Below are 22,610 nucleotides of genomic sequence, written 5' to 3'. Positions count from 1 at the left end.
CAATTTTGTCCACGTGTGTATATGCAGAAATGCTGGCAAGATCTCTGGGCGCAAGCAAATCTCAGATGGACCAAAAGACTGTGGAACCGTGTGCTGTGGTCAGATGATTTCAGCCTGTTTTTGGAAAAAACAGGCATTGAGTTTTCCATGCTAATGATAAAACTGACCGTACAGATTGCTATCAGTAGAAGGGGTAAAAGCCAGCATCTGTCATGGGGGAGATGTCCCTGCCCGGCGACATGTACCAGGCTCAAGAAGTGCGCGAAAACCTCCGGCGGCTTTGAGAAAAGGCAGCGGAATCCAAGACGTGGCAGGTAGCTATCGGCCGCGGGCTACCGCACAGTCCACTGCCTGAAGCACTCCAGGTTTTGCCGAGAACAGGGACTATACAGAAACGGTGGAGTAATCGGAAGCAGGAGAACACACCGGGGATCTTCCTGGGGGCTACCCTGGTCTCTGCTGCTTCCTCTGTCAGGTGTCGGGAGACACCCCTCCTGATTCTTGACCCAGCGGTTTTCACCCCTGACATCGCCACCGCCGCTTCAAACAAGCAGGAAACCCGCTTCAAACAGCGCACCTGCCCGCGTCTTCCTTACCAGTGCTGGCAGCTCCCCCATTTTCAGGGAAATGCCCGGCCCTTAAAGGGCCCAGGTCTGTTGGGGACGCTACCCCATGGGTCCCCAAGATCTCTAAAGGGGCAACACCGGCTGCCAGGGTGCAGTCCCCCTGCTCCGCCCCCCATGGTTAGATGAGACGCTCCACCCATTCCTGAGGTGCCTGTTCCACCCATTCCTGAGGTGCCTGTTCCACCCATTCCTGAGGTGCCTGCACTGCCCATTCCTGGGGCGCCTGCTCCACCTGTCTCTGCTCCGCCCATTCTTGAGGCGCCTGCTCTGCCCATCCCTGCTCTGCCCATTTCTCCATTCCCTGCTTAACTGGCGATCTGAAGGAGCACCAAAAACCGCTTGTCTTCACTTCCCTGCTCTTCGGTTGTCACTCAAATCATATAACTTAGACAGTCTGACTTGGGACTTTTCCATTTCTCCAATTTGACTTTCCCTGACCGCCCCAGGAGAATGGGCTCTCCCTTTGAGTCTGGTCTCTCCCAAGGCTACTTCCTTTTCCTTGCCACTGTTGCCTCTGGCTTACTCACTGGGGGCTTTTGGTAGGGATGCTGCATAGCTCTTTGAGACAATGTAACGTTGTGATAACGCGCTATACAAAAATTAATTTGTTTGTTTATTTGCATGTGCTTGACTGGCCTGCTGCCAGCCCAGATCTAACTCCTATTGAACATGTTTGGAACATCATGAAGTGAAAAATGCCGACCATGGACTGCTGAGCCACTGAAGTCTTACATCATGCAAGAATGGACAAAATTTCCAATTGCAAAATTACTGCAACTTGTATCCTCAGTTCCAAAACAATAAAAAAAATGTATTAAAGGAAAGGGGATGTAACACAATGGTAAATATGCATCTGTCCCAACTGTTTCAGGCATCAAATTCTAACTTTGTGTAAATTTACAAAATGCAATTAAGCCAGCCAGTGAAATTGTTGAAAAACATTTCTTTGTACTTTTTCAGTTAAATAAAGGTTAAGGTGAATAAACATGTTTCCGATTTTTGTTTTTATTGCATTTTAGAGAATATCCCAACTTTTCTGGAAATGGGGTTTCTATATATACAGTATATATACAGTATATAGACCTATCAGCAGAATTGATTGGAAGACCTGACTGCGGTTACCATCAAGAGGTCATTATCCAAGAGTCCAACTTACTTTAACCAATGATTACCGTACAATATTGTTTGCTGTTTGAATTCTGCAAATGAATTATTTATTGTTTAGTTGACAATCACATTTTAGGATCTCTTCATGCAGATATTCAGACAATGCCAAAGAGTTCACAAACCTTTGCTTGCGACTGTAACTTTCTTGACAGATTTTGTGGAATAATTTCCTATTACACCTGGGAACTTCCTCTATAAAAAGTGACCATTGACTGGGCTAAAGACACCTCAGCGGTTCCTTTCTTCTGATTTCTGCCCTATAGTAAAAAGGTTCTCTCAAAGAAGACCCTTTTCCTCTAACAAGTATTACAGCAAAATGCTTCAGCTCATCTTCCAATTAAAGAAAAGTCTCTATTGATAGAAAAGTTTGAAGATCAACTAAAGTGTTTCCTTACAATTTCCGGCAGGGCTGGGTGTGGCCTGCATTGACTGGGGGTGCAGTGAGCCTTTCTGGGAGCCATTCAGACTGCAGTCATACAGTCACCTATACCTGCTGACACCACGCCGTCTTCAGAGGACGTCCTTATTAACTTTACTGTAACTTTCAGAATTAACATCTGATCTATATTTTGCTGCATTTTATTATTTTTTCCCTTCCCCACATATCTTTTGTGATATTTGTGATCTTATCTTCCCATCACCATTCCCTTTACTTAGGGACAAATCTCTATTAAGTGTGTGTACACACACACACACACACACACACACACACACACACACACACACACTTTTTATATTGGCATACTTAACTTCCACTCATTATTCAGTCATATTTTTGCATTCATATCCTATGTAAAATTATGGTATCATTATCTATTTCTTTCTGCAAAAACTTATCTATATTTAGACCATTAGAAACTTCTTATTTTCCAACACACATCTGTCATACCCGGCTCGTCTGCTCCTCGTGTGTGCCACGCCCCCCTGATTATCCTCGTGTGTGCCACGCCCCCCTGATTATCCTCGTGTGTGCCACGCCCCCTGATTATCCTCGTGTGTGCCACGCCCCCCTGATTATCCTCGTGTGTGCCACGCCCCCCTGATTATCCACATGTGCTTCCCTGATCGTACCCAGCTGTGTCTGATAGTTTGCCCAGTCTTGTGTATTTCAGTCCGGGTTCCTTGTCCGTCATTGATGTTTGTCGATGTCAGTACCTGCCCATGTTCCGTCCTGCCCTTGCCCTCAAATAAATCCCTGTTTTCCCCGATTTATACCAGCTTGCCTGCTCCTTGCCTTCCTGTTCGCCTTACCCGCTACCCGCATCGTGACAACATCCACCCCTTAAGTTTTCTTGTCTTAATTTTTTGGACAACTGTTAAAAATGGCAATAAGAGTTCCAAAAGGTGCAAACTTTTATTTTAAACACCCAAAGAAGTATACAAATAGCAACCATTAGCAAAAAAAATAAAAATCACCTAAAACAGGCTACATCCCGGCAGACCCTGCATCCATAACAACCCCCCCCCCCCCCCCCAGGGCTTATATACTGTAGATTTTAACTTAATCCAACAATTATCCACCCCTTTGCATTACATCCCACATACACAGTTCTAAAATATAGTATTCAAAATTACAATTTTATTCAAATTTATTCATAAAACCAACAAAGATGAAAAATATCCATTTCATTACAACATCACACAATTGTAATGGTAACATCTAAGTTTTACAAAGACAACAAGAAGGATGTTTAATATACTGAGACAAAGCTGGACGATTCTGGTCAAAATCTATATTAAACAACTTTCCTTAAGGTTGGGAGGAAAACAGCTAAATTAAACTCATAAGTTATCTGCAACAACATCATAATTATGTTCACAACATAATAGTAATTCGCCAACATTTTATAAACATAAAATGTGGTCACTTGTCCACGATCCAATCTGTGACAACATCGCTGAACTTTTTTTTGATCATTTTAACTTTCTCTTTTGTGGAGTGTATCTAATACGATTCTACAGCCTTGTTCATGTTCGATAAATCAAATAAAAACATCTTTGTGTGTTATATTAAAATACAAAAAATATATATTAAAAACTGAAATGGTTCAAATAAAAACAATGAACCAAAAGATGGATTATGACAAAATCAGACTAAGCTATAGATGGAGCTAGACTTCTTCTTGAGTAACCAAGCTAATTACTTCAGAAGCACTTGACAAGAGACACGTTCACAAGCACGGGGGCAGTGCACATAGAGTGACAGTGACAATTGGCTTGTTCCTGAATTTTATGCTTCCCAACCAGCCAATCAGAAACCAATTGGGGGGAAAAAATGAAGAGCTGGACTGAATGATTAGTTACCAAAAGATTTAAATGCAAATAAATGTTTTAGGCATCCTTAGATGGAGGACTGAAGGGCATGACTAGTACCTGGGGAGGGCACAGCGCAAGCCTTCACCCCACTGAATCTGGCCTCCCCCAATTCCAAACTTAACTTTCAAAAGAGAAAACAAAAGTTTCACAAAACAGGAAATGAATAAATGAATCAGCAAGATGATTAAACATTTTTAAAGGGTAGTCAGCCTATAGCGTATTGAAGGGCTGTGTTACACAGGAATGGTCACGGGTGTGTTGGGGAGCTCACTCGCTATCCGGGGCGAGCAGCTCAGCCCAGCGTAGCACTGGCAGGTGAAGTGATCGGAGAAGTAGGTGAGGTCAGAGAGGGTGGGAATGCCCACCGCCACGTACTTCCCGTTGGATTTTTGGACAGAGAAGCTAGCAGGATTCAGGTGCAAGTAGACGTCAGAGTTGTAGTCCTTCCGGATGCAGCGGCCGTTACCCTGGCAGAGTGACTCGCTGCAGAGCCTGGAAGCTGCCGTCACATTGGTGATGTAGAGGTTCAGGGTGGAGGTCAGGTAGGAGGATAAGGCCTCACATGACGCCTACAAGGATGGAACGTGCTTGTGTGATATAGACAAATGATCTGTGACTGAGTGTGAAGATCTCAGATATGAAGGAGGGCTTAAAGGGGCCATAGAATGTTTTTTTCCAAATAATAATTAATACTATATTTATCCCTGAGAGGAAATTCTCTTCATGCCTCCCACAAACTACTGGCTGTGAAGGGCAGCTACCCACAGCAGAAAAATGGTTGAAAAATGTCCAAAAGTGATTTTACATGCCCATGTACATCCCTGGCCCTAGAATAAAACAAGCTGTTTTACCTTATTTTGTGGGCTCATTAATAGATTATTGAGCTCTGCTCTGGCTGGTTTATAGAGAGGCATTGCGACGCTTCACACAGATTCACCATTGCTAATGGTGAGGTGAAACATGGAGCACTTATGCATCCAAGCGTATATGTTTGAGCCTGTAATGGAGGAGGAATCAGATGCCGATGAACAGCCAGTTGCCCAGAGGTAGCAAATGAACACTTCTGAGTGGTATGTTTTGTCATTAATGTTTCCTGGAACAATTTACTATGTGTAACTGTAATAGCGCTGCTTCAGACTTGGTAGAATTTTAGCATAATCATAACTTTGTTTTCAACATTTTAACTTTTGTATGTAAATACAACAATTACATACAACAAATTGTATGTAGACTTCATAATGTTGTTTAATATTCCCCTACTAAACCGGGGTACATTTTCCCAAAGCCATAGTTGCTAGCAGCATTAGCAACTTCCATAGTTAGAACCATGTAAGTGAACGGTTCCAGCTATGTAAGTTGCTAAGGGGAGCTTCTGGGAATGGTACCCCTGAGCTGTTAAAGATGAACATCAGCCATGCCTGATGACAGTTTGATTCCTTGGGAAGGGCTATTGCCGACATCCCCATCATAGCCTCAAACAGCACACTTATACATGCAGCCTGACATTTTTGTTGTTGCTCGCTTCATCCACCAGGATACCTGCACAACTGCTGGAGTCCGAACGCGCATGTACATTGAGCTTAAAAAGGGGCTGGCATATGTTACATTTGGGGGTGTTACGTAACAGATTAGGAATTTTAAAATAGCCCGTTTCAATTCTTTCTTTTACATGTTCAGGAATTATATTTGAAAGAGTGAATGACTATGTTTGAGATTCATGGTATGTCATTTCCATGTACCGAACTCTTTTTTAGCTATGCTGAGGTTAAGCCACATTTTCATTCTATGGCACCTTTAAGCACTGTTATGGCAGACGCTTTATTCTCATTACTGTTTTACTGCAGATTTCTCATTTCGTAGGAAAGACGGAATTTAAAATGTCAGTTGCACATTTTGTGCATAGCAGTCAATTTTTTAACCTTAATCATTTAGTGTGTCCCTGCCGCAAACATGCAGATGACATGTGTTGCATGGCAATATACCTTGTCTTCAAAGTCCGTAGTGCCCCCCCAGAGCACTGAACCCGAGGCCCCTACAGCTGCATTCTCCCCCAGGGTGTGGACCAGGTCCTCCTGGAGATGGCGACACACACAGGGGAGTAAGACAGAACCTGAAATCCCTGTGCCTTGATGACTTGCAGTTTATAGTGACCATATGCAGGTCTTATGCAAAGGCAAGGCAGCACGCCAGAGCTTAATCATATCCAGTTTATACGATGATCCAGGACATGATGTACTCACCACACTCAAGAATTTGTTGGTTTGGTCAGTAAAGACAGGACGGGTGTAGACGTAGATGGGGACATTGAAGGGGTGCTTAGGCTGGCTGGCCACCCTCATGGCCTCATGAACTTGGTTACGGACGTACAGAGCGGCCTTGTGGGTGTTAGCCAGACTGGTCGCTAGGTAGACGGATGGGTAGAGGGCCGTGCTCGTCTGCCACAGCCACAGGAGCTGGTCGTTCTCTGCCTGTGCCCATGTTGGGCACATACCTGTGTATTCAGCCTCTTCCCACATATCATTGTAACATTTAGGGAAGAGATAGAAGCCCCAGAGGTAACTGGGCCTCATACTGATCCCTAGACTCATTGTGTCCTCCATGAAGTTTCTAGCAGCTGTCTGGAACTGCTCCTTGGCCACAGGCTCGGCTTGAGATGGAGAAAGTGAGGGGTCAAGTTGTCGGGCATAGTCAATAGACAACGTGCGGTAGATAGTCTTAGAATGCAAATTCCCGTCCCACAGGGGGCGCCAGGCCTCCCAGTCAATGACAGCCAGACCAGTGGAGGTTTCTGAAGGCATATAGTGGGCAACGTCCAACTGGGCGATATCCAAGCTGGCTGTCAGGTTGCCCTTTTGTGGGATGCCTCCATTGATCTCCTTATTGGTGGCATAATCCACAAATGGGTACAACCCCAGACGGTCGGTGTAGAACAGGAAGAGGAACTGGTCAGGAACAGCCTCTGGGGTGGTAACGGCCTGGAACGGCGAGGTGTCCAGCGGGATGTTGTTCTGCTTGCAAACAGGAGTTGGCATGTTCCATATGACGCCGTAAGGGTATCCCTCAAACAGCGGGGTGGCGGTAGGAGGATAGGGGAGCTCGGCATGAATGCTGCCCACTAAAGATAAGAGCAGAAGGGGCAGCAGGAGAGGATTGGATCCCTTCAACCAGATTATCAAGTCCATGGCTTCTCCTGTGTAAGTAAAACATCTATAATCCATTAACCTACATTCACCATTTATCATACAGCTTCAGTGCGTCTGAGTGCAAAAATAGCAGATCTCTCATGACTGCACAATAAAACTTGATTACTCCATTATTAAAAAGCATTGTTTAAAAATGTCCTTCTCGATTACTTGGCAATATGGCTTAAGAAAGACAAAGCATGCAGGATGAGGGTGCAGATAAAGAGGAAAAACATCATTTATGTGGAAGCACTTCACAGTAACAGTGAATGAGAATTAAGTTTTCTGTCAGTATTGAAAAACAGATCTTAAATATCACCACAGCATGACTGCAATGCAAATACATCTTAAAAGACATTCAGGTTTGACATATAACCCAAAAAAGTGAGGTTAGCCATAGATATGTCCCATTTAGGCTCTCAAAATAGCCTCACCTGTCTTAGTCATCACTTTGAGTTAAATTATTTTGCTTATTATGATTCCTGTATTTCAAAACAATCACTGCTAAAACGAAGGTTACTCCACTGCTTATCTGCATCGTTTTATATAATACGGTACATTATAACCAATTACCGTATTGGACCAAATATAAGACGACCCAGATTATAAGACGACCCCCGAAGTTTTCGGCAACTATTTTTCAAAGAAAAAAAGCTTTTGGAATACCAAACTTACCTCTATAAAGCAAAATAATTTTATTTGACATGCGCAAATAAGTTAACCAACAACCACAGCTGAAAAAGCAAGCACAGGTAATCATGCAGATTACATTAAGTGTATTAAACGGCAAACATTCCAAAAACAAATGTATTATTGGGGGGGGGGGGTCCAAAATGAATATTACAAACCCCACAACCCTTGGGAGCGCAGAATGTTTTCAATGCAGCAGACCCCCATGAAGATGGTCAAAAACGTACTGGAAGGCTGAACCATATTAATAAATGACATAACAGGTCTTTAAAACGTTCAAATGAATCTTTACTAACAGCCATTATGGATTTAATACAAGCAGCGGCACAGACAGGCAAGCCAACAATTTATAGGACTTGCTTCGAGACACTCACGCTTTCAGACTCTCACGTCTCACCCTCACGAAAGAAATCTTACAGCAAATATATATTACCGTAAGTCAAAACACTCCTTACAAAATGTATTTGGCGCGATCTTTTCCCTTTTTTGTCTAGACCTCAATTGTAGGACACCACTTTTTCATACATATTTTGAGTTTATTGTTTAACGTATTGTGCGCTTTGAGTAGGGTTGACCGAGACTAGAAAAAATACTGCGGTTAGCCATCCGCCGAAACACGCTCATATCATCCGCGCTTAACATCTGCGGTGCACGCATAGACATAACATTACGGTATCATCGCGGTAGGAAAATACACTCTCAAAGCAATAGAGCATTTTACTTACTGTCATATATATGAAATAAAGGATGTACTAAAATACAATGTAATTGCATTGTATGGTTATATGAGCCAAGTTTGACAACCAATTTCTGAGAATTTTCCAATAATGTACAAACAAGTCTTATGCCTTCTAAGAGAAGGTCCAGAACTATTTCCAGGCAGTATTTCGTCACTTTTTAGTGGACCGTGGTCAAGTAAAGTCAAACTTATGCATTCATTTTGGTAGGCGCAGGTAGAAAAAGTTCATGAAGACGACGCGGCTCCAAGACAAAGGTGTTTTTAATGAAACTGAACACACTGGAAAAAAACCACAAAATAAAAGTATTTCAAGGGGTCAAAAGTAAACTGGAGAAATAGCAACTAAATGGAACCATAAATAAACACACTAAGGAAACCGGGCAAAACAGGGAACAGGAGTAGAAAAAACAATGAACGCCACATCATGCCGTGACAAGCACAAGGCTCAAACATCGGCACACATGTAAACACATTCATTGACTAAATCCTCAAAATAATAAGGGCAGGAACTTACATACATACAGAAAACCAGACAAACGACAAACAAGTGCGGAGCACAAGACAGGTAACCATACAGCAAAAACACGGGACAATAACCAACAGGCGGAGTGACTTACAAGCACAGAAATCTTGAACCGATATCCGGTGCGCGATCGATTAGTTCATTTAGATTATATTAATTTCCGAAGTGCGATCGGATATCGTAATGTTACGTCTATGCGTCCACATTTTAAGCGCGGAGTAGCCCAAGTCTTTTATATGATAATCAACAAACTGAGAATGTGCCCCAGTTATAAGACTGATACACAGATACACTCAGGCGGCCTGGTGGACCCTGCAAACTTTTATGAAGTTTAGGCAAATTATGAATTACTGGTCTCACTGGATGTTTCTGGAACACAGTTATACTCATTCTCGTCAATGACTGCATCACGTCCTGCTGTCTTTAATCTGGATTTATCCTGGGTCACAGTGGCGCCCCCCTTACCGACAGCATTTGTGACAATAACATCATCAGATATTAATTCAATTAATTCACTTTTTATTTTCTGTAAGTGAAAGATTTATATCTATAAATGGAATACGCTACACTATTAAAGCAGTCAATGGTGTCTCGCTAGCACAACCAGCTATAGCACAAAGGTCTACAGAATGGTTTTGAACAAGAGGGAGAAAAACATTTCTAGATTTAAAGGGAACTTTTTTAGGAAGAGAAAGACTTGGGATAGATATACTGACTGAGTTCCTATTAAGAGTCTATTCTGAATAAAAAGCTTTGAGTCTGATAGACCTGAAAAATCTGAACAATTAAACTTTCATAGTAGAGGGATCATTTCGACAATAACAAACGACAATCCCCTGGATAATACACACAACTTAGCTGTTTCGAAGAAATGTTTATGACCTTGGAAGTGCCCCCACCTGCTTGCCGGTTTCCCCCCGCGTCTCGAAGTTCTCTTGATGGTGCTGTCAGCCCAGGCTGAGGTCGTGCAAAATGTGCCACGAGACGAACTGGTAAGACTCTCAAGTTTCTTCTAAACGGTGCAGTGAAATGACATCTGTTAAGGGCGGATCGTGTGTCTCACGGTCATCGTGTGACATTTCAGAGCTTCGCCTACCGCATTCATCGGATCTTCAGCTTCCACCTTGTCTGCACTCCGCATTACGGGTGGGCGGGTCCATCCAATTATCAATAGTATCAATACCAATGTTGGTGCTGGTATCGCATTGAAACTAATGTGAATGGATCGATATTTTTTTGTTTCAGTTTCTCTATGTTCAGTGCGAAGCTCCCGTTTCATAAAAAGCAGATGTTTGTGCAGACACCGCTCCTTTCCAGTCCTGCATGCCCCTCTTTTGCTGTATTTTGTTCTCCTGCCGTCACACAATTTGGCGGCGATTAACAGACGCATGTAGGCTGCAGTGCATTCACCTCATACACCATGACACACTGCTCTCCCCTACATGAAAGTACATACGCCGCTTCTATAAGTAAAAAGTATTGGTGATATTGGCCCTGTATTTACTTGGTACCGGATCGATACCAAATTTTGCAGTGTCAGGGAGTACGCATCCATGCAATAAGGTGCTTGCAGCAGGATCATTAACTGTGCGTAACTCGGGACAGCTATCAACTTCTCAGCGAGAGAAACACAAGATGCGGCCCGTGAGCGTGTGAACTGGCTGAAATTCGTGTGTCCTCTGGGGAATGTTTCAAGTTTCAACTTTATTGTGATATACAGATTTCATTTCCTGTAATGAAATTTGTTGGAATCAGAGCCCCTTCAAGTATACACATTAAAATAACACTTAACAGTAAAAAAAAAATAATAATAAAATTAAGCACAATAAAATAAAGTATCAAATAATACAAGTATTACATAATAAAATGAGATAGTAAAATAATAAGGTGCATAGTACACAGTGATTTGCAAGCACTTATAAAACACTATGGTATACAAGTGTCATATGTGCATGTACCTATATATTCACTGCTGCGTATGTATCAAAGGTAAGCTTGAAGTTACTGTAGTACAAAAGAGTGTCATGTGTGCATGTACCTATATATTCACTGCTGTGTATGTACCAAAGGTAAGCTTACAGTAAGGTTACTGTAGTACAAAAGAGTGTCATGTGTGCATGTACCTATGTATTCACTGCTGCGTATGTACCAAAGGTAAGCTTAAAGTTACTGTAGTTCAAAAGAGTGTTGTGTGTGCATGTACCTATATATTCACTGCTGCGTATATAGCAAAGGTAAGCTTAAAGTTACTGTAGTACAAAAGAGTGTCATGTGTGCATGTACCTATATATTCACTGCTGCGTATATAGCAAAGGTAAGCTTAAAGTTACTGTAGTACAAAAGAGTGTTGTGTGTGCATGTACCTATATATTTACTGCTGCGTATGTACCAAAGGTAAGCTTAAAGTTACTGTAGTACAAAAGAGTGTTGTGTGTGCATGTACCTATATATTTACTGCTGCGTATGTACCAAAGGTAAGCTTAAAGTTACTGTAGTACAAAAGAGTGTCATGTGTGCATGTACCTATATATTCACTGCTGTGTATGTACCAAAGGTAAGCTTACAGTAAAGTTACTGTAGTACAAAAGAGTGTCATGTGTGCATGTACCTATATATTCACTGCTGTGTATGTACCAAAGGTAAGCTTACAGTAAAGTTACTGTAGTACAAAAGAGTGTCATGTGTGCATATACCTATATATTCACTGCTGCGTATGTACCAAAGGTAAGCTTAAAGTTACTGTAGTTCAAAAGAGTGTCATGTGTGCATGTACCTATATATTCACTGCTGCGTATGTACCAAAGGTAAGCTTAAAGTTACTGTAGTACAAAAGAGTGTCATGTGTGCATGTACCTATATATTCACTGCTGTGTATGTACCAAAGGTAAGCTTACAGTAAAGTTACTGTAGTACAAAAGAGTGTCATGTGTGCATGTACCTATATATTCACTGCTGTGTATGTACCAAAGGTAAGCTTACAGTAAAGTTACTGTAGTACAAAAGAGTGTCATGTGTGCATATACCTATATATTCACTGCTGCGTATGTACCAAAGGTAAGCTTAAAGTTACTGTAGTTCAAAAGAGTGTTGTGTGTGCATGTACCTATATATTCACTGCTGCGTATATAGCAAAGGTAAGCTTAAAGTTACTGTAGTACAAAAGAGTGTCATGTGTGCATATACCTATATATTCACTGCTGCGTATGTACCAAAGGTAAGCTTACAGTAAAGTTACTGTAGTACAAAAGAGTGTTGTGTGTGCATGTACCTATATATTCACTGCTGCGTATGTACCAAAGGTAAGCTTAAAGTTACTGTAGTACAAAAGAGTGTCATGTGTGCATGTACCTATATATTCACTGCTGTGTATGTACCAAAGGTAAGCTTACAGTAAAGTTACTGTAGTACAAAAGAGTGTCATGTGTGCATATACCTATATATTCACTGCTGCGTATGTACCAAAGGTAAGCTTACAGTAAAGTTACTGTAGTACAAAAGAGTGTTGTGTGTGCATGTACCTATATATTCACTGCTGCGTATGTACCAAAGGTAAGCTTAAAGTTACTGTAGTACAAAAGAGTGTCATGTGTGCATGTACCTATATATTCACTGCTGTGTATGTACCAAAGGTAAGCTTACAGTAAAGTTACTGTAGTACAAAAGAGTGTCATGTGTGCATATACCTATATATTCACTGCTGTGTATGTACCAAAGGTAAGCTTACAGTAAAGTTACTGTAGTACAAAAGAGTGTTGTGTGTGCATGTACCTATATATTCACTGCTGCGTATGTACCAAAGGTAAGCTTAAAGTTACTGTAGTACAAAAGAGTGTCATGTGTGCATGTACCTATATATTCACTGCTGTGTATGTACCAAAGGTAAGCTTACAGTAAAGTTACTGTAGTACAAAAGAGTGTTGTGTGTGCATGTACCTATATATTCACTACTGATATGAGGCTAAAGGGGGATGGGAAACTAGTGTATCATGTGAGTAACGAGCAAAGTGGACGGATGCTGGCTGAGAGGTGGACGTCCTGAAGTCAAGGTAGACCAACAGAGGTGGGGAAAAATGTTTGTTGAAAGTTTGAGCTGGGTTTGCTGGTGTTGTCTGGCCAGTCAGGACTTAGTCCTTTTAAGGAAGCTGGTGTTATAGTATATTAACTTGCTGCTTTTTGGCTGCCGTGTGCTTGCAGCAGAGTATGGATGGAGCACTTTGGAGAAAACTTTGCTCACCAACTGCATGGTCCAGAGCATTATTCAAAGTGGTTTAACTGGGAGCTATGGGAGATGTTGATTTTATTTGTCTTCCACGGCTCCTGCTGTCAGACAGGTGGTGCAGGAGCTTTCAGAACTGCACCAGCAGGTTTCCGGACACTTTCTGCCTGCAATCCGTCAAGCTACCGAGCTGCTGAAATACTGAACACTGAGCACTTTGCACATCCCTCCTTGAACTCTGCTGCTTCTCTGACCTTAGAATTACAGTTGACTTAAAAACTTACAGTAACTTTAAGCTTACCTTTGGTACATACGCAGCAGTGAATATATAGGTACATGCACACACAACACTTTTGTACTACAGTAACTTTACTGTAAGCTTACCTTTGGTACATACTCAGCAGTGAATATATAGGTACATGCACACATGACACTCTTTTGTACTACAGTAACTTTAAGCTTACCTTTGGTACATACGCAGCAGTGAATATATAGGTACATGCACACACAACACTTTTGTACTACAGTAACTTTACTGTAAGCTTACCTTTGGTACATACTCAGCAGTGAATATATAGGTACATGCACACATGACACTCTTTTGTACTACAGTAATTTTAAGCTTACCTTTGCTATATACGCAGCAGTGAATATATAGGTACATGCACACACAACACTCTTTTGTACTACAGTAACTTTACTGTAAACTTACCTTTGGTACATACACAGCAGTGAATATATAGGTACATGCACACATCACACTCTTTTGTACTACAGTACACACACACAATCCTGTCCATCCAGGCTAGGAAGGAGGGCAAAAACCCTGAGATTCCCAACCCAACAAACGGCGCAGACCTCCTTCGGCGTCCATGGCTGGTATGGCTCACAGACTACAAGTCCACAAGGGAAATTACAGAACTACAGTACTGAATAACTCTTATGGGTACACGACCATATAACATAGTGTGTATAGCATATTGCAGAGACACTCTAGATCTACAACATTCTGTGTACTCCGTTGAGCTCGGCCAGTCGGGACATTTGATGTATGAATGTCACAAATCTCCTTCTAATGAAAATGGTGAAATTACCCAGACTTAATGTGATTTTTCTTTTGTGATAGTAAAATGGCAGCAGGGCATGAGCAAATGGACACATTGATTTGATTCTAAGCTTTATCTCTGTTAACATTCCTGTTCAGATCAGCGCTAGCAACTTACATACCTGGAACCTTGCAACCATACTTTTCGGAAAGTATCCCAGTTAAACAGAGGAGTAGTAAACAACATTACGAAGTCCGTGATACTGACACTGAGATGAGGCTTCTTACTGCCTGTCGTCTACTTTCGGTTAGCTAAACAAATATGTAATCCCATCTAACTTCGAAAAATTAAAATTGTATGACGAAGCTAGCATCGAAAAATCATTTGCTGACAAATGCAAAATAATTACAATGTAGTTGTTACAATGTTAAAAACAAAGTTATGACTATGCTAATGTGCCTAGTGGGAGTATGACAATTACGTGTGGCAAAGTAGAAAGAGTACACTATAAAAAAGGACAGTATAGTATGTACAAAACCCAGTAACATACAGTCATGTGAAAAAGAAAGTACACCCTCTTTCAGTTCTGTGATTTTATGTATCAGGTCCTAAATGGATACTCTTACCATCTTAAGAAGACTCTAAAGATATATCTTATGAAAGGTATTTGTTTTTCTATGTATGTTTCTCAAACAATGTCTTAAGAGGGTGCTCAAGGGAGAGCTTCTTAAGTTTGACCTTAAAAGGCGCCAAAAGACCTGATTGGTTGATATCAATGGCTCAAAAACCGATTGTTCCCTCCATGCAGCAATTGCTTGACTGCTGCATGAGAGAAAACATAACACTGCTGCATGTTATAAACATAACACTGCTGCATGAGAGAAACCATAACACTGCTGCATGTTATAAACAACACTGCTGCATGAGAGAACACATAACACTGCTGCATGAGAGAAACCATAACTCTGCTGCATGAGAGAAACCATAACACTGCTGCATGTTATAAACATAACACTGCTGCATGAGAGAAACCATAACACTGCTGCATGTTATAAACATAACACTGCTGCATGTTATAAACATAACACTGCTGCATGAGAGAAACCATAACACTGCTGCATGTTATAAACAACACTGCTGCATGAGAGAACACATAACACTGCTGCATGAGAGAAACCATAACACTGCTGCATGAGAGAAACCATAACACTGCTGCATGTTATAAACATAACACTGCTGCATGAGAGAAACCATAACACTGCTGCATGTTATAAACATAACACTGCTGCATGAGAGAAAACAACACTGCTGCATGAGACAAAACATAACACTATAGGAATCCTTCAAAATATTGCATGAATCAGAACTGGGGAGAACCTAAAAATAAAATACAAAATTAACAACTTGAGTAATCTAACCATAAATATGATTTACGCCGACTGGGTGGAAGACCCCTCCTCCCCAGATTGTAGTATCACCATTTTATTTTATTTGTTCCATAATACACCTGCGTGCACCAGCTGTGTGTCTGTTCTTCATACAGAGACAAGCAATGGCACAAATACAATGATTGTAAGTTCCACGTAAATGAACCCGCAGTGTTCACTCTTATCAACCTCATGAACTAAAGTTTTGATATATGGCAACTTTTTCATATTTACAGAGGTGTGTGCATTCCAGGGGCGTCAGAAATTGGGGGACCCCCCCCCCCCTTCCTTCCCACTTAATAAATAAATACATTATCAACAGCACTTTCCTTATCTTTCATTATGAATCTGCACATTACTGAGGCCAATTCGCTGTGGATTTTTTAGCGCAAGGACAAAACCTACATACGAAGTTTGTAGTCATATATCAGACAAAATAATTTTCTCATATCAACCAGTTATTTTGTAGTTAAGTGATGTTTAGTTATGAAACTGTACCCTTACAACGTTAGTCTTATTTTAAATGAGCTGTATGAGCCGACAACAATGATAAGAGACAGCTAAGAGAGACTCAAACCAACCTTACAAAAGAATATCTTACACTACTTAACTAAGAATGTTTTGGGAAACACGTTGGAGCATTGAGATGACTTAAGGTAGGACTTACGAATGATGTAACATTAAGAAGGTTTAGAGGAACTAGGCCCTGGTCCTTATCAGTTTGTAAAATTATTTAAAAATTCCACCGTGTCGTTTATTTCACAAAAAATGAACCCAAAATGGGAAAGCCATGTGCGAGAAACTAATTGATTCAATAGTTGGTAGAACCACCTTTAGCAGTAATAGCTTGAACTAATTGTGTTCTGTATGATTTTATTAGTCTCGCACATCGCTGTGGAGGAATTTGGGCCCACTCTTCTTTAGAAGGTTGCTTCGGTTCATTGGGATTTGCAGGCATTTGGTTCTGCACAACTCTCTTATGGTCCCGCCATAGCATTCATATCAGGCTGAGGTGTGGACTTCAACTGGGCCATTGCAACACGTTGATTTCTTTCTTTTGCAGCCATTCTGCTGTAGATTTATTAGTGTGTTTGGGATCCTCGTCCTCTTGCATGACCCTGTCTCGGCCAAGCTTTAGCTGACTCTACAATATGGTATAGAGAGGAGATCATGGTTGACTCAATGACTGCAAGGTGCCCAGTTCCTGTGGCTCCAGAACAAGCCCAAATTATCACCCCTCTACCACCATGCTTGACAGTTGGTATGAGTTGGTGTTTGGATTTCTCCAGACATGGTGCTGTAAATTATGGCCAAATATCTCCACTTCGTAAATGTAAAAGTAAACCAGCCAATCACAGCACAGCTTATCAACGTATTAATGAGTCCACCAAAAAAGGGAAAAAGGCCTGTTTCATTCTAGGGCCGAATTGTAGAGAATAAATGGGCATGTAAAAAGCACTTCTGGGCATTTTTCAACCAAACCAAGTTCACATAACTTCTCTGTAGACAACGAATGATCTATTTTCTGTGGGGCACCAACCATCACAGGACACAAGGCAGGGAACAACCCAGGATCATCACAGGGCACAAGGCAGGGAACAACCCAGGATGGGGCACCAACCATCACAGGACACAGTCACACACCAGTAACTCACACACCAGTCACTCACACACACACAAACCTATGGGAAATTTAGCAATGCCAATTCTCAGCATATTTTTGGAGTGTGGGGGCAATTGGGGCTACCTGGAGGAAACCAATAACGATGCAAACTACACACGCATAGAGCCATAATGGAACCCCGGTCCCAAAACTATGATGCATTGGTGCTAACCACTGCATTACCAGGCCACCCCAAAACCAACTAAAAATACTGAAAAGATGCATTCTATGGCATCTTTGAAGTTGTACAGAGTTGGCTGTCTTCTTCACAAATATTTCTGAGCAAGTGCTGTTCTTCATCTCTGATTGCAGCTCCAGTGACCTTGCGGGATAACATGACATCCATCAATTATACATTTTGGAATTCTGCAGAATGTAGTATATCATCCGGGTACCGTTCGCATACCATCTCATCCATACTGAGTATTCAGATATACTGCTCACGTCGCATACTATATTTTGTCTACTACATAGCAAACAAATATGCGATTTCAGACACCAAAATTCTTTGCAATATAAATGACAAAATTGGTTTTAATCATAGAAGGCTTATTGCTATCACTATGCCGGGTAGAATAGCACTTCCTCGAAATTCCATGATGCAGAGTGATGATGTTTGAACTCAACAAAGAATGACTGAAATTTATTTGCAAAGGAGAAACAAATGCATCAGAAAACAGCAAATGAATCAGCAAGATGATGAAACATTATTAAAGCATGGTGAGTCTACAGCATACTGAAGGGCTGTGTTACACAGGAATGGTCACGGGTGTGTTGGGGAGCTTGCTCGCTATCCGGGGCGAGCAGCTCAGCCCAGCGTAGCACTGGCAGGTGAAGTGATCGGAGAAGTAGGTGAGGTCAGAGAGGGTGGGAATGCCCACCGCCACGTACTTCCCGTTGGATTTTCGGACAGAGAAGCCGGCAGGATTCAGGTGCAGGTAGACGTCAGAGTTGTAGTCCTTCCGGATGCAGCGGCCGTTACCCTGGCAGAGTGACTTGCTGCAGAGCCTGGAAGCTGCCGTCACATTGGCGATGTAGGGGTTCAGGGTGGAGGTCAGGTAGGAGGATAAGGCCTCACATGATGCCTACAAGGATGGAACATGTTTGTGTGACATATAGACAGGTGATCTGTGTTTGAGTATGAAGAAATGATCTCCTGAGACATGAAGCACGACTTCGGCATTATTATAACACAGATACTTCATTTCCTTCACTGTTTTATTGCAGTTTTATGTTACTTGATTGTCACAGAATTGCAGTCCTTATGAACATTGTGAACATAGTGATCTCTTTCAGCCGTGCTCTTTTTCGGCCTATAGCATGTACCAAGAGTGTTTGTGTTTCATACCTTGTCATGAAAATCTGCACTGGCCCCCCAGAGCACCGAACCCGAGGCCCCCACAGCTGCATTCTCACCCAGAGTGTGGACCAGGTCCTCCTGGAGACGAGAACAGACACAGAGCAGTGAGACAGAAGCTCTGGGCTCCGTACCTTGATGACTTAAATGAGAATATGAAGGTCTGAAGCAAAGCCAGCACAGTGGAGCTTGATCATATCCTCTATATAAGAGTGAGATGATCCAGAGTCTGATTAGAGATGAAAGAGCATGTGGCTCAGTGGGCTTGTGGTCGGAAGGTCGCCGGTTCGAGCCCAGCCTCAGCACATTAGCAGGTTCTTGAGTAAAACCCTGGGTACTGCTATGGGTGCCGTCTTTACAGCCAGCTTCACCTTCAGAGAGCAGGTTGGGGGAGGAGCAAAGAGAATTTCCCCACAGCGATTCATAAAGTATCCATTATCATTATTGTTGTTTTTATTTAAAAAAGTACTGAGACACAAACTGAAATCATATTACTAAGTTTTATATTTAAAATGACAAAATGAGCAGCACGATGCACTTTTTGCTTGCATAAACATTAAAGTCAAATCGTAGATAATGCCTCATGTAAACATATGAAAACCATATTTAATGTGCATTAAAAATCTCCAGAACGCGGTCACTGCTTCTGCCATGTTTTCACTGACACAAACAAACCCACACTGCATGTTGTGTGTGCGTGCCTGCGTCTGAGAGACTGTCACTGGCTTTGGTTGATGCTGGACAGTATTTAACGTGAGTTTTTCAAAGTGTACTAATCAAACACTGTCTAAAGGATAATTAAGAATTGAAAGCGTGGTTTACTGTAAAACCAACAACCGTTTCATCCCTAGCCTGATGTACTCACCACACTTAAGAATTTGCTGGTTTGGTCAGTAAAGACAGGACGGGTGTAGACGTAGATGGGGACATTGAAGGGGTGCTTTGGCTGGCTGGCCACCCTCATGGCCTCATGAACTTGGTTGCGGACGTACAGAGCGGCCTTGTGGGTGTTGGCCAGACTGGTCGCTAGGTAGACGGATGGGTAGAGGGCCGTGCTCGTCTGCCACAGCCACAGGAGCTGGTCGTTTCTGGTCTGTGCATCTGTGGGACACTCTCCTGTGTAGTCAGCACCATCCCAACCATAGTTATAGCATTCAGGGAAGAGATAGAAGCCCCAGAGGTAACTGGGCCTCATACTGATCCCTAGACTCATTGTGTCCTCCATGAAGTTTCTAGCAGCTGTCTGGAACTGCTCCTTGGCCACAAGCTCGGCTTGAGATGGGCAAAGTGAGGGGTGAAGTTGACGGGCATAGTCAATAGACAATGTTTGGTAGACGGTCTTAGAGTCCCAGTTTGTGTCCCAGACAGGGCGCCAGGCCTCCCAGTCAATGACAGCCAGACCAGTGGAGGTTCCTGAAGGTATATTTTGAGTGATGTTCCAATTGGTGACTTCCAAGCTGGCCTTCAGGTTGCCCTTCTGTGGGATGCCTCCATTGATCTCCTTCTTGGTGGCCTCATCCACAAATGGGTACAAGCCCAGGCGGTCGTTGTAGAAGAGGAAGAGGAACTGGTCAGGAACAGCCTCTGGGGTGGTAACAGCCTGGAATGGCGAGGTGTCCAGCGGGATGTTGTTCTTCTTGCAAACAGGAGTTGGCATGTTCCATATGACGCCGTAAGGGTATCCCTCAAACAGCGGGGTGGCGGTAGGAGGATAGGGGAGCTCGGCATGAATGCTGCCCACTAAAGATAAGAGAAGAAGGGGCAGCAGGAGCGGATTGGATCCCTTCATCCAGATGGTCAAATCCATGGCAGCTCCTGTATGAATGAAATATAGAAGAACGGGCTTCACTACTAATGATTTTATCAGAGTGCTGGACCGTAAAAAGAATAACTCAAGTAACAAAAGAAGAGGTTGCACTTTGCCTAATGCAGTTTTATTACGCAATGTCTCCACACAGACTCGTTTCAGTGTACTATTGACAATGTGCATTTCCAGTTTTATAAGAAGCCACACTCCTGCTGCAGAGCCAATCGTATCACAACAAGCATTATACAGGGCATCACTAGACCACACCCCTAATAAGTGCTATTATACTAGATTACTGTAGGAGTATACAAAGCCTAACATACAAAGGGTGGTATTATGCTAGATTCATGTAACACTATGCAACGCGGCCATACCCACCTTTTGTTCAAACTTGGTAATCCATCTGCAGCTACGTAGCTTTAGGCCAGGCTAGAACTTGGATGGGAGACCAAGTAAGAAAGCTGGGTTACTGCTGGCGGAGGTGTTGGTGTGGATGGCAGGTTAGCCCATCTTGTGGTCTGTGTGGGTCCCAGTGCAGTGATGGGAACACTGGTGCTACTGTTCATGTGAGATGTGAAACTGAGGTCCCGACTTTTGGAGATCTCGAATGACCCCTGCATTGGCTTACCATGCATCTGGGTTTCTCCTGATACGTCCTCTTTTTTGGCCCCTGTCCTGGAGGTTGATCTGGGTTTAGCACTGCAACCTGTATGACCCAGTGTTGCAAGTTACAGTGAAAGAAAAGACATCAATTTGCAGTGTATGGCAGCTACTGTATTACAATATCATCACACAGCGTTTGCAAGGCTTGTGCACATGTCTTTGTCAGTCTTAGGTAGGCAAAGAAAATTATGTTTGGATTATCCTCGTGTTGGTGTAAAACTATGATTTCATGCCTGTCAAAGTGTGTCAGTTTAGCCATTTCAGAACCTCTGCTAAAATCATCCTAGTATTTGCAGCGACCGTCCACTGCAGCCATGTATTTTTTGACTTGGCCACTAGCACACCTCATACAGCTAGTCAATCTCTCACTGACTTTTTGAACCATCCATCCATCCATCCATTTTCCAAACCGCTTATCCTACTGGGTCGCGGGGGGTCCGGAGCCTATCCCGGAAGCAATGGGCACGAGGCAGGCAACAACCCAGGATGGGGGGCCAGCCCATCGCAGACTTTTTGAACCAATATATTTAATTATTTAATTGAGCTGTTGGTGAAATTTAACAAATTATGGAACGGCTGAGGTGCCCCTGATGAGAAGTTTGGGAACTGAAGCGGTGATCATCTAGCCATCCAACTAGGTATCAGTAACTTTTTATAAAACAGAAGAAATTATTACTAGTTTTTATTGTATTACTCTTAATTTGCACATGTTCTAATGTTAAATTGTGTTTTTTATTCTAAACTAAAGTACACTTGCTACCCAGCTTTAAACATTTCTTTGGACTGCCTAAGACTTTTGCATAGTACTGTATAAATGCAACATTCATTCATTCATTCATTCATTTATTCAACATAAGTAACTGATAATATGTATAGCTTGTGACAGAAAAGCAGAACCGCTCCGAGAGCTGCTGGAGTTCCTGATCAGTGGGCCATCCCATGACGGGGAGCCTCCCATCACCGGTTCTATCGATGCAGTACTGCGGCTCTCACTGCTCGGGTGCAGGTAATGCGACGCATGTGGATCCCTATGGATTTGACTGTCTTCCTGCAGTCTGAAATCTAGTCTTCTTAGTGAATGAAGAATTATGCAAAAATTGATCAGCAATTCTCTGATGACTTCTGAATTCATCGCAAACCCTTGGCTATGGCAGAGTGTGTTTAGAAAGGGTAGAAACTCACTATAGA

At 42.4% G+C, this 22,610-nt stretch overlaps 1 protein-coding gene across 3 annotated transcripts; it reads right to left on the bottom strand.

Annotated features, from left to right (window-relative positions):
• Positions 1-3,355: 3,355 nt before the first annotated feature.
• LOC125747403 (hyaluronidase-5-like) lies at positions 3,356-10,583 on the bottom strand. 3 transcript variants are annotated; one of them, XM_049022623.1, is made up of 5 exons: positions 10,340-10,583; positions 10,143-10,255; positions 6,350-7,224; positions 6,092-6,181; positions 3,356-4,678 (listed from the first exon to the last, which is right to left on the bottom strand). In XM_049022623.1, exons 1-5 carry the CDS (start codon positions 10,342-10,344, stop codon positions 4,343-4,345), a joined length of 1,419 nt encoding a protein of 472 aa, XP_048878580.1. In that variant the 5' UTR covers positions 10,345-10,583; the 3' UTR covers positions 3,356-4,342. The 3 variants fall into 3 exon arrangements, with proteins under 3 accessions (XP_048878580.1, XP_048878570.1, XP_048878590.1); XM_049022613.1 differs by having other exon boundaries at positions 6,350-7,299; positions 10,340-10,579; XM_049022633.1 differs by having other exon boundaries at positions 6,350-7,299; positions 10,143-10,575.
• Between the last annotated feature and the right edge of the window lie 12,027 nt (positions 10,584-22,610).

Source organism: Brienomyrus brachyistius, chromosome 1 (genome assembly GCF_023856365.1).
Source record: "Brienomyrus brachyistius isolate T26 chromosome 1, BBRACH_0.4, whole genome shotgun sequence".
Taxonomy (NCBI): Eukaryota; Metazoa; Chordata; class Actinopteri; order Osteoglossiformes; family Mormyridae; genus Brienomyrus; species Brienomyrus brachyistius.
Note: the sequence above shows the minus strand (reverse complement) of the source record. Positions and strands in the feature narration are given on the sequence as shown.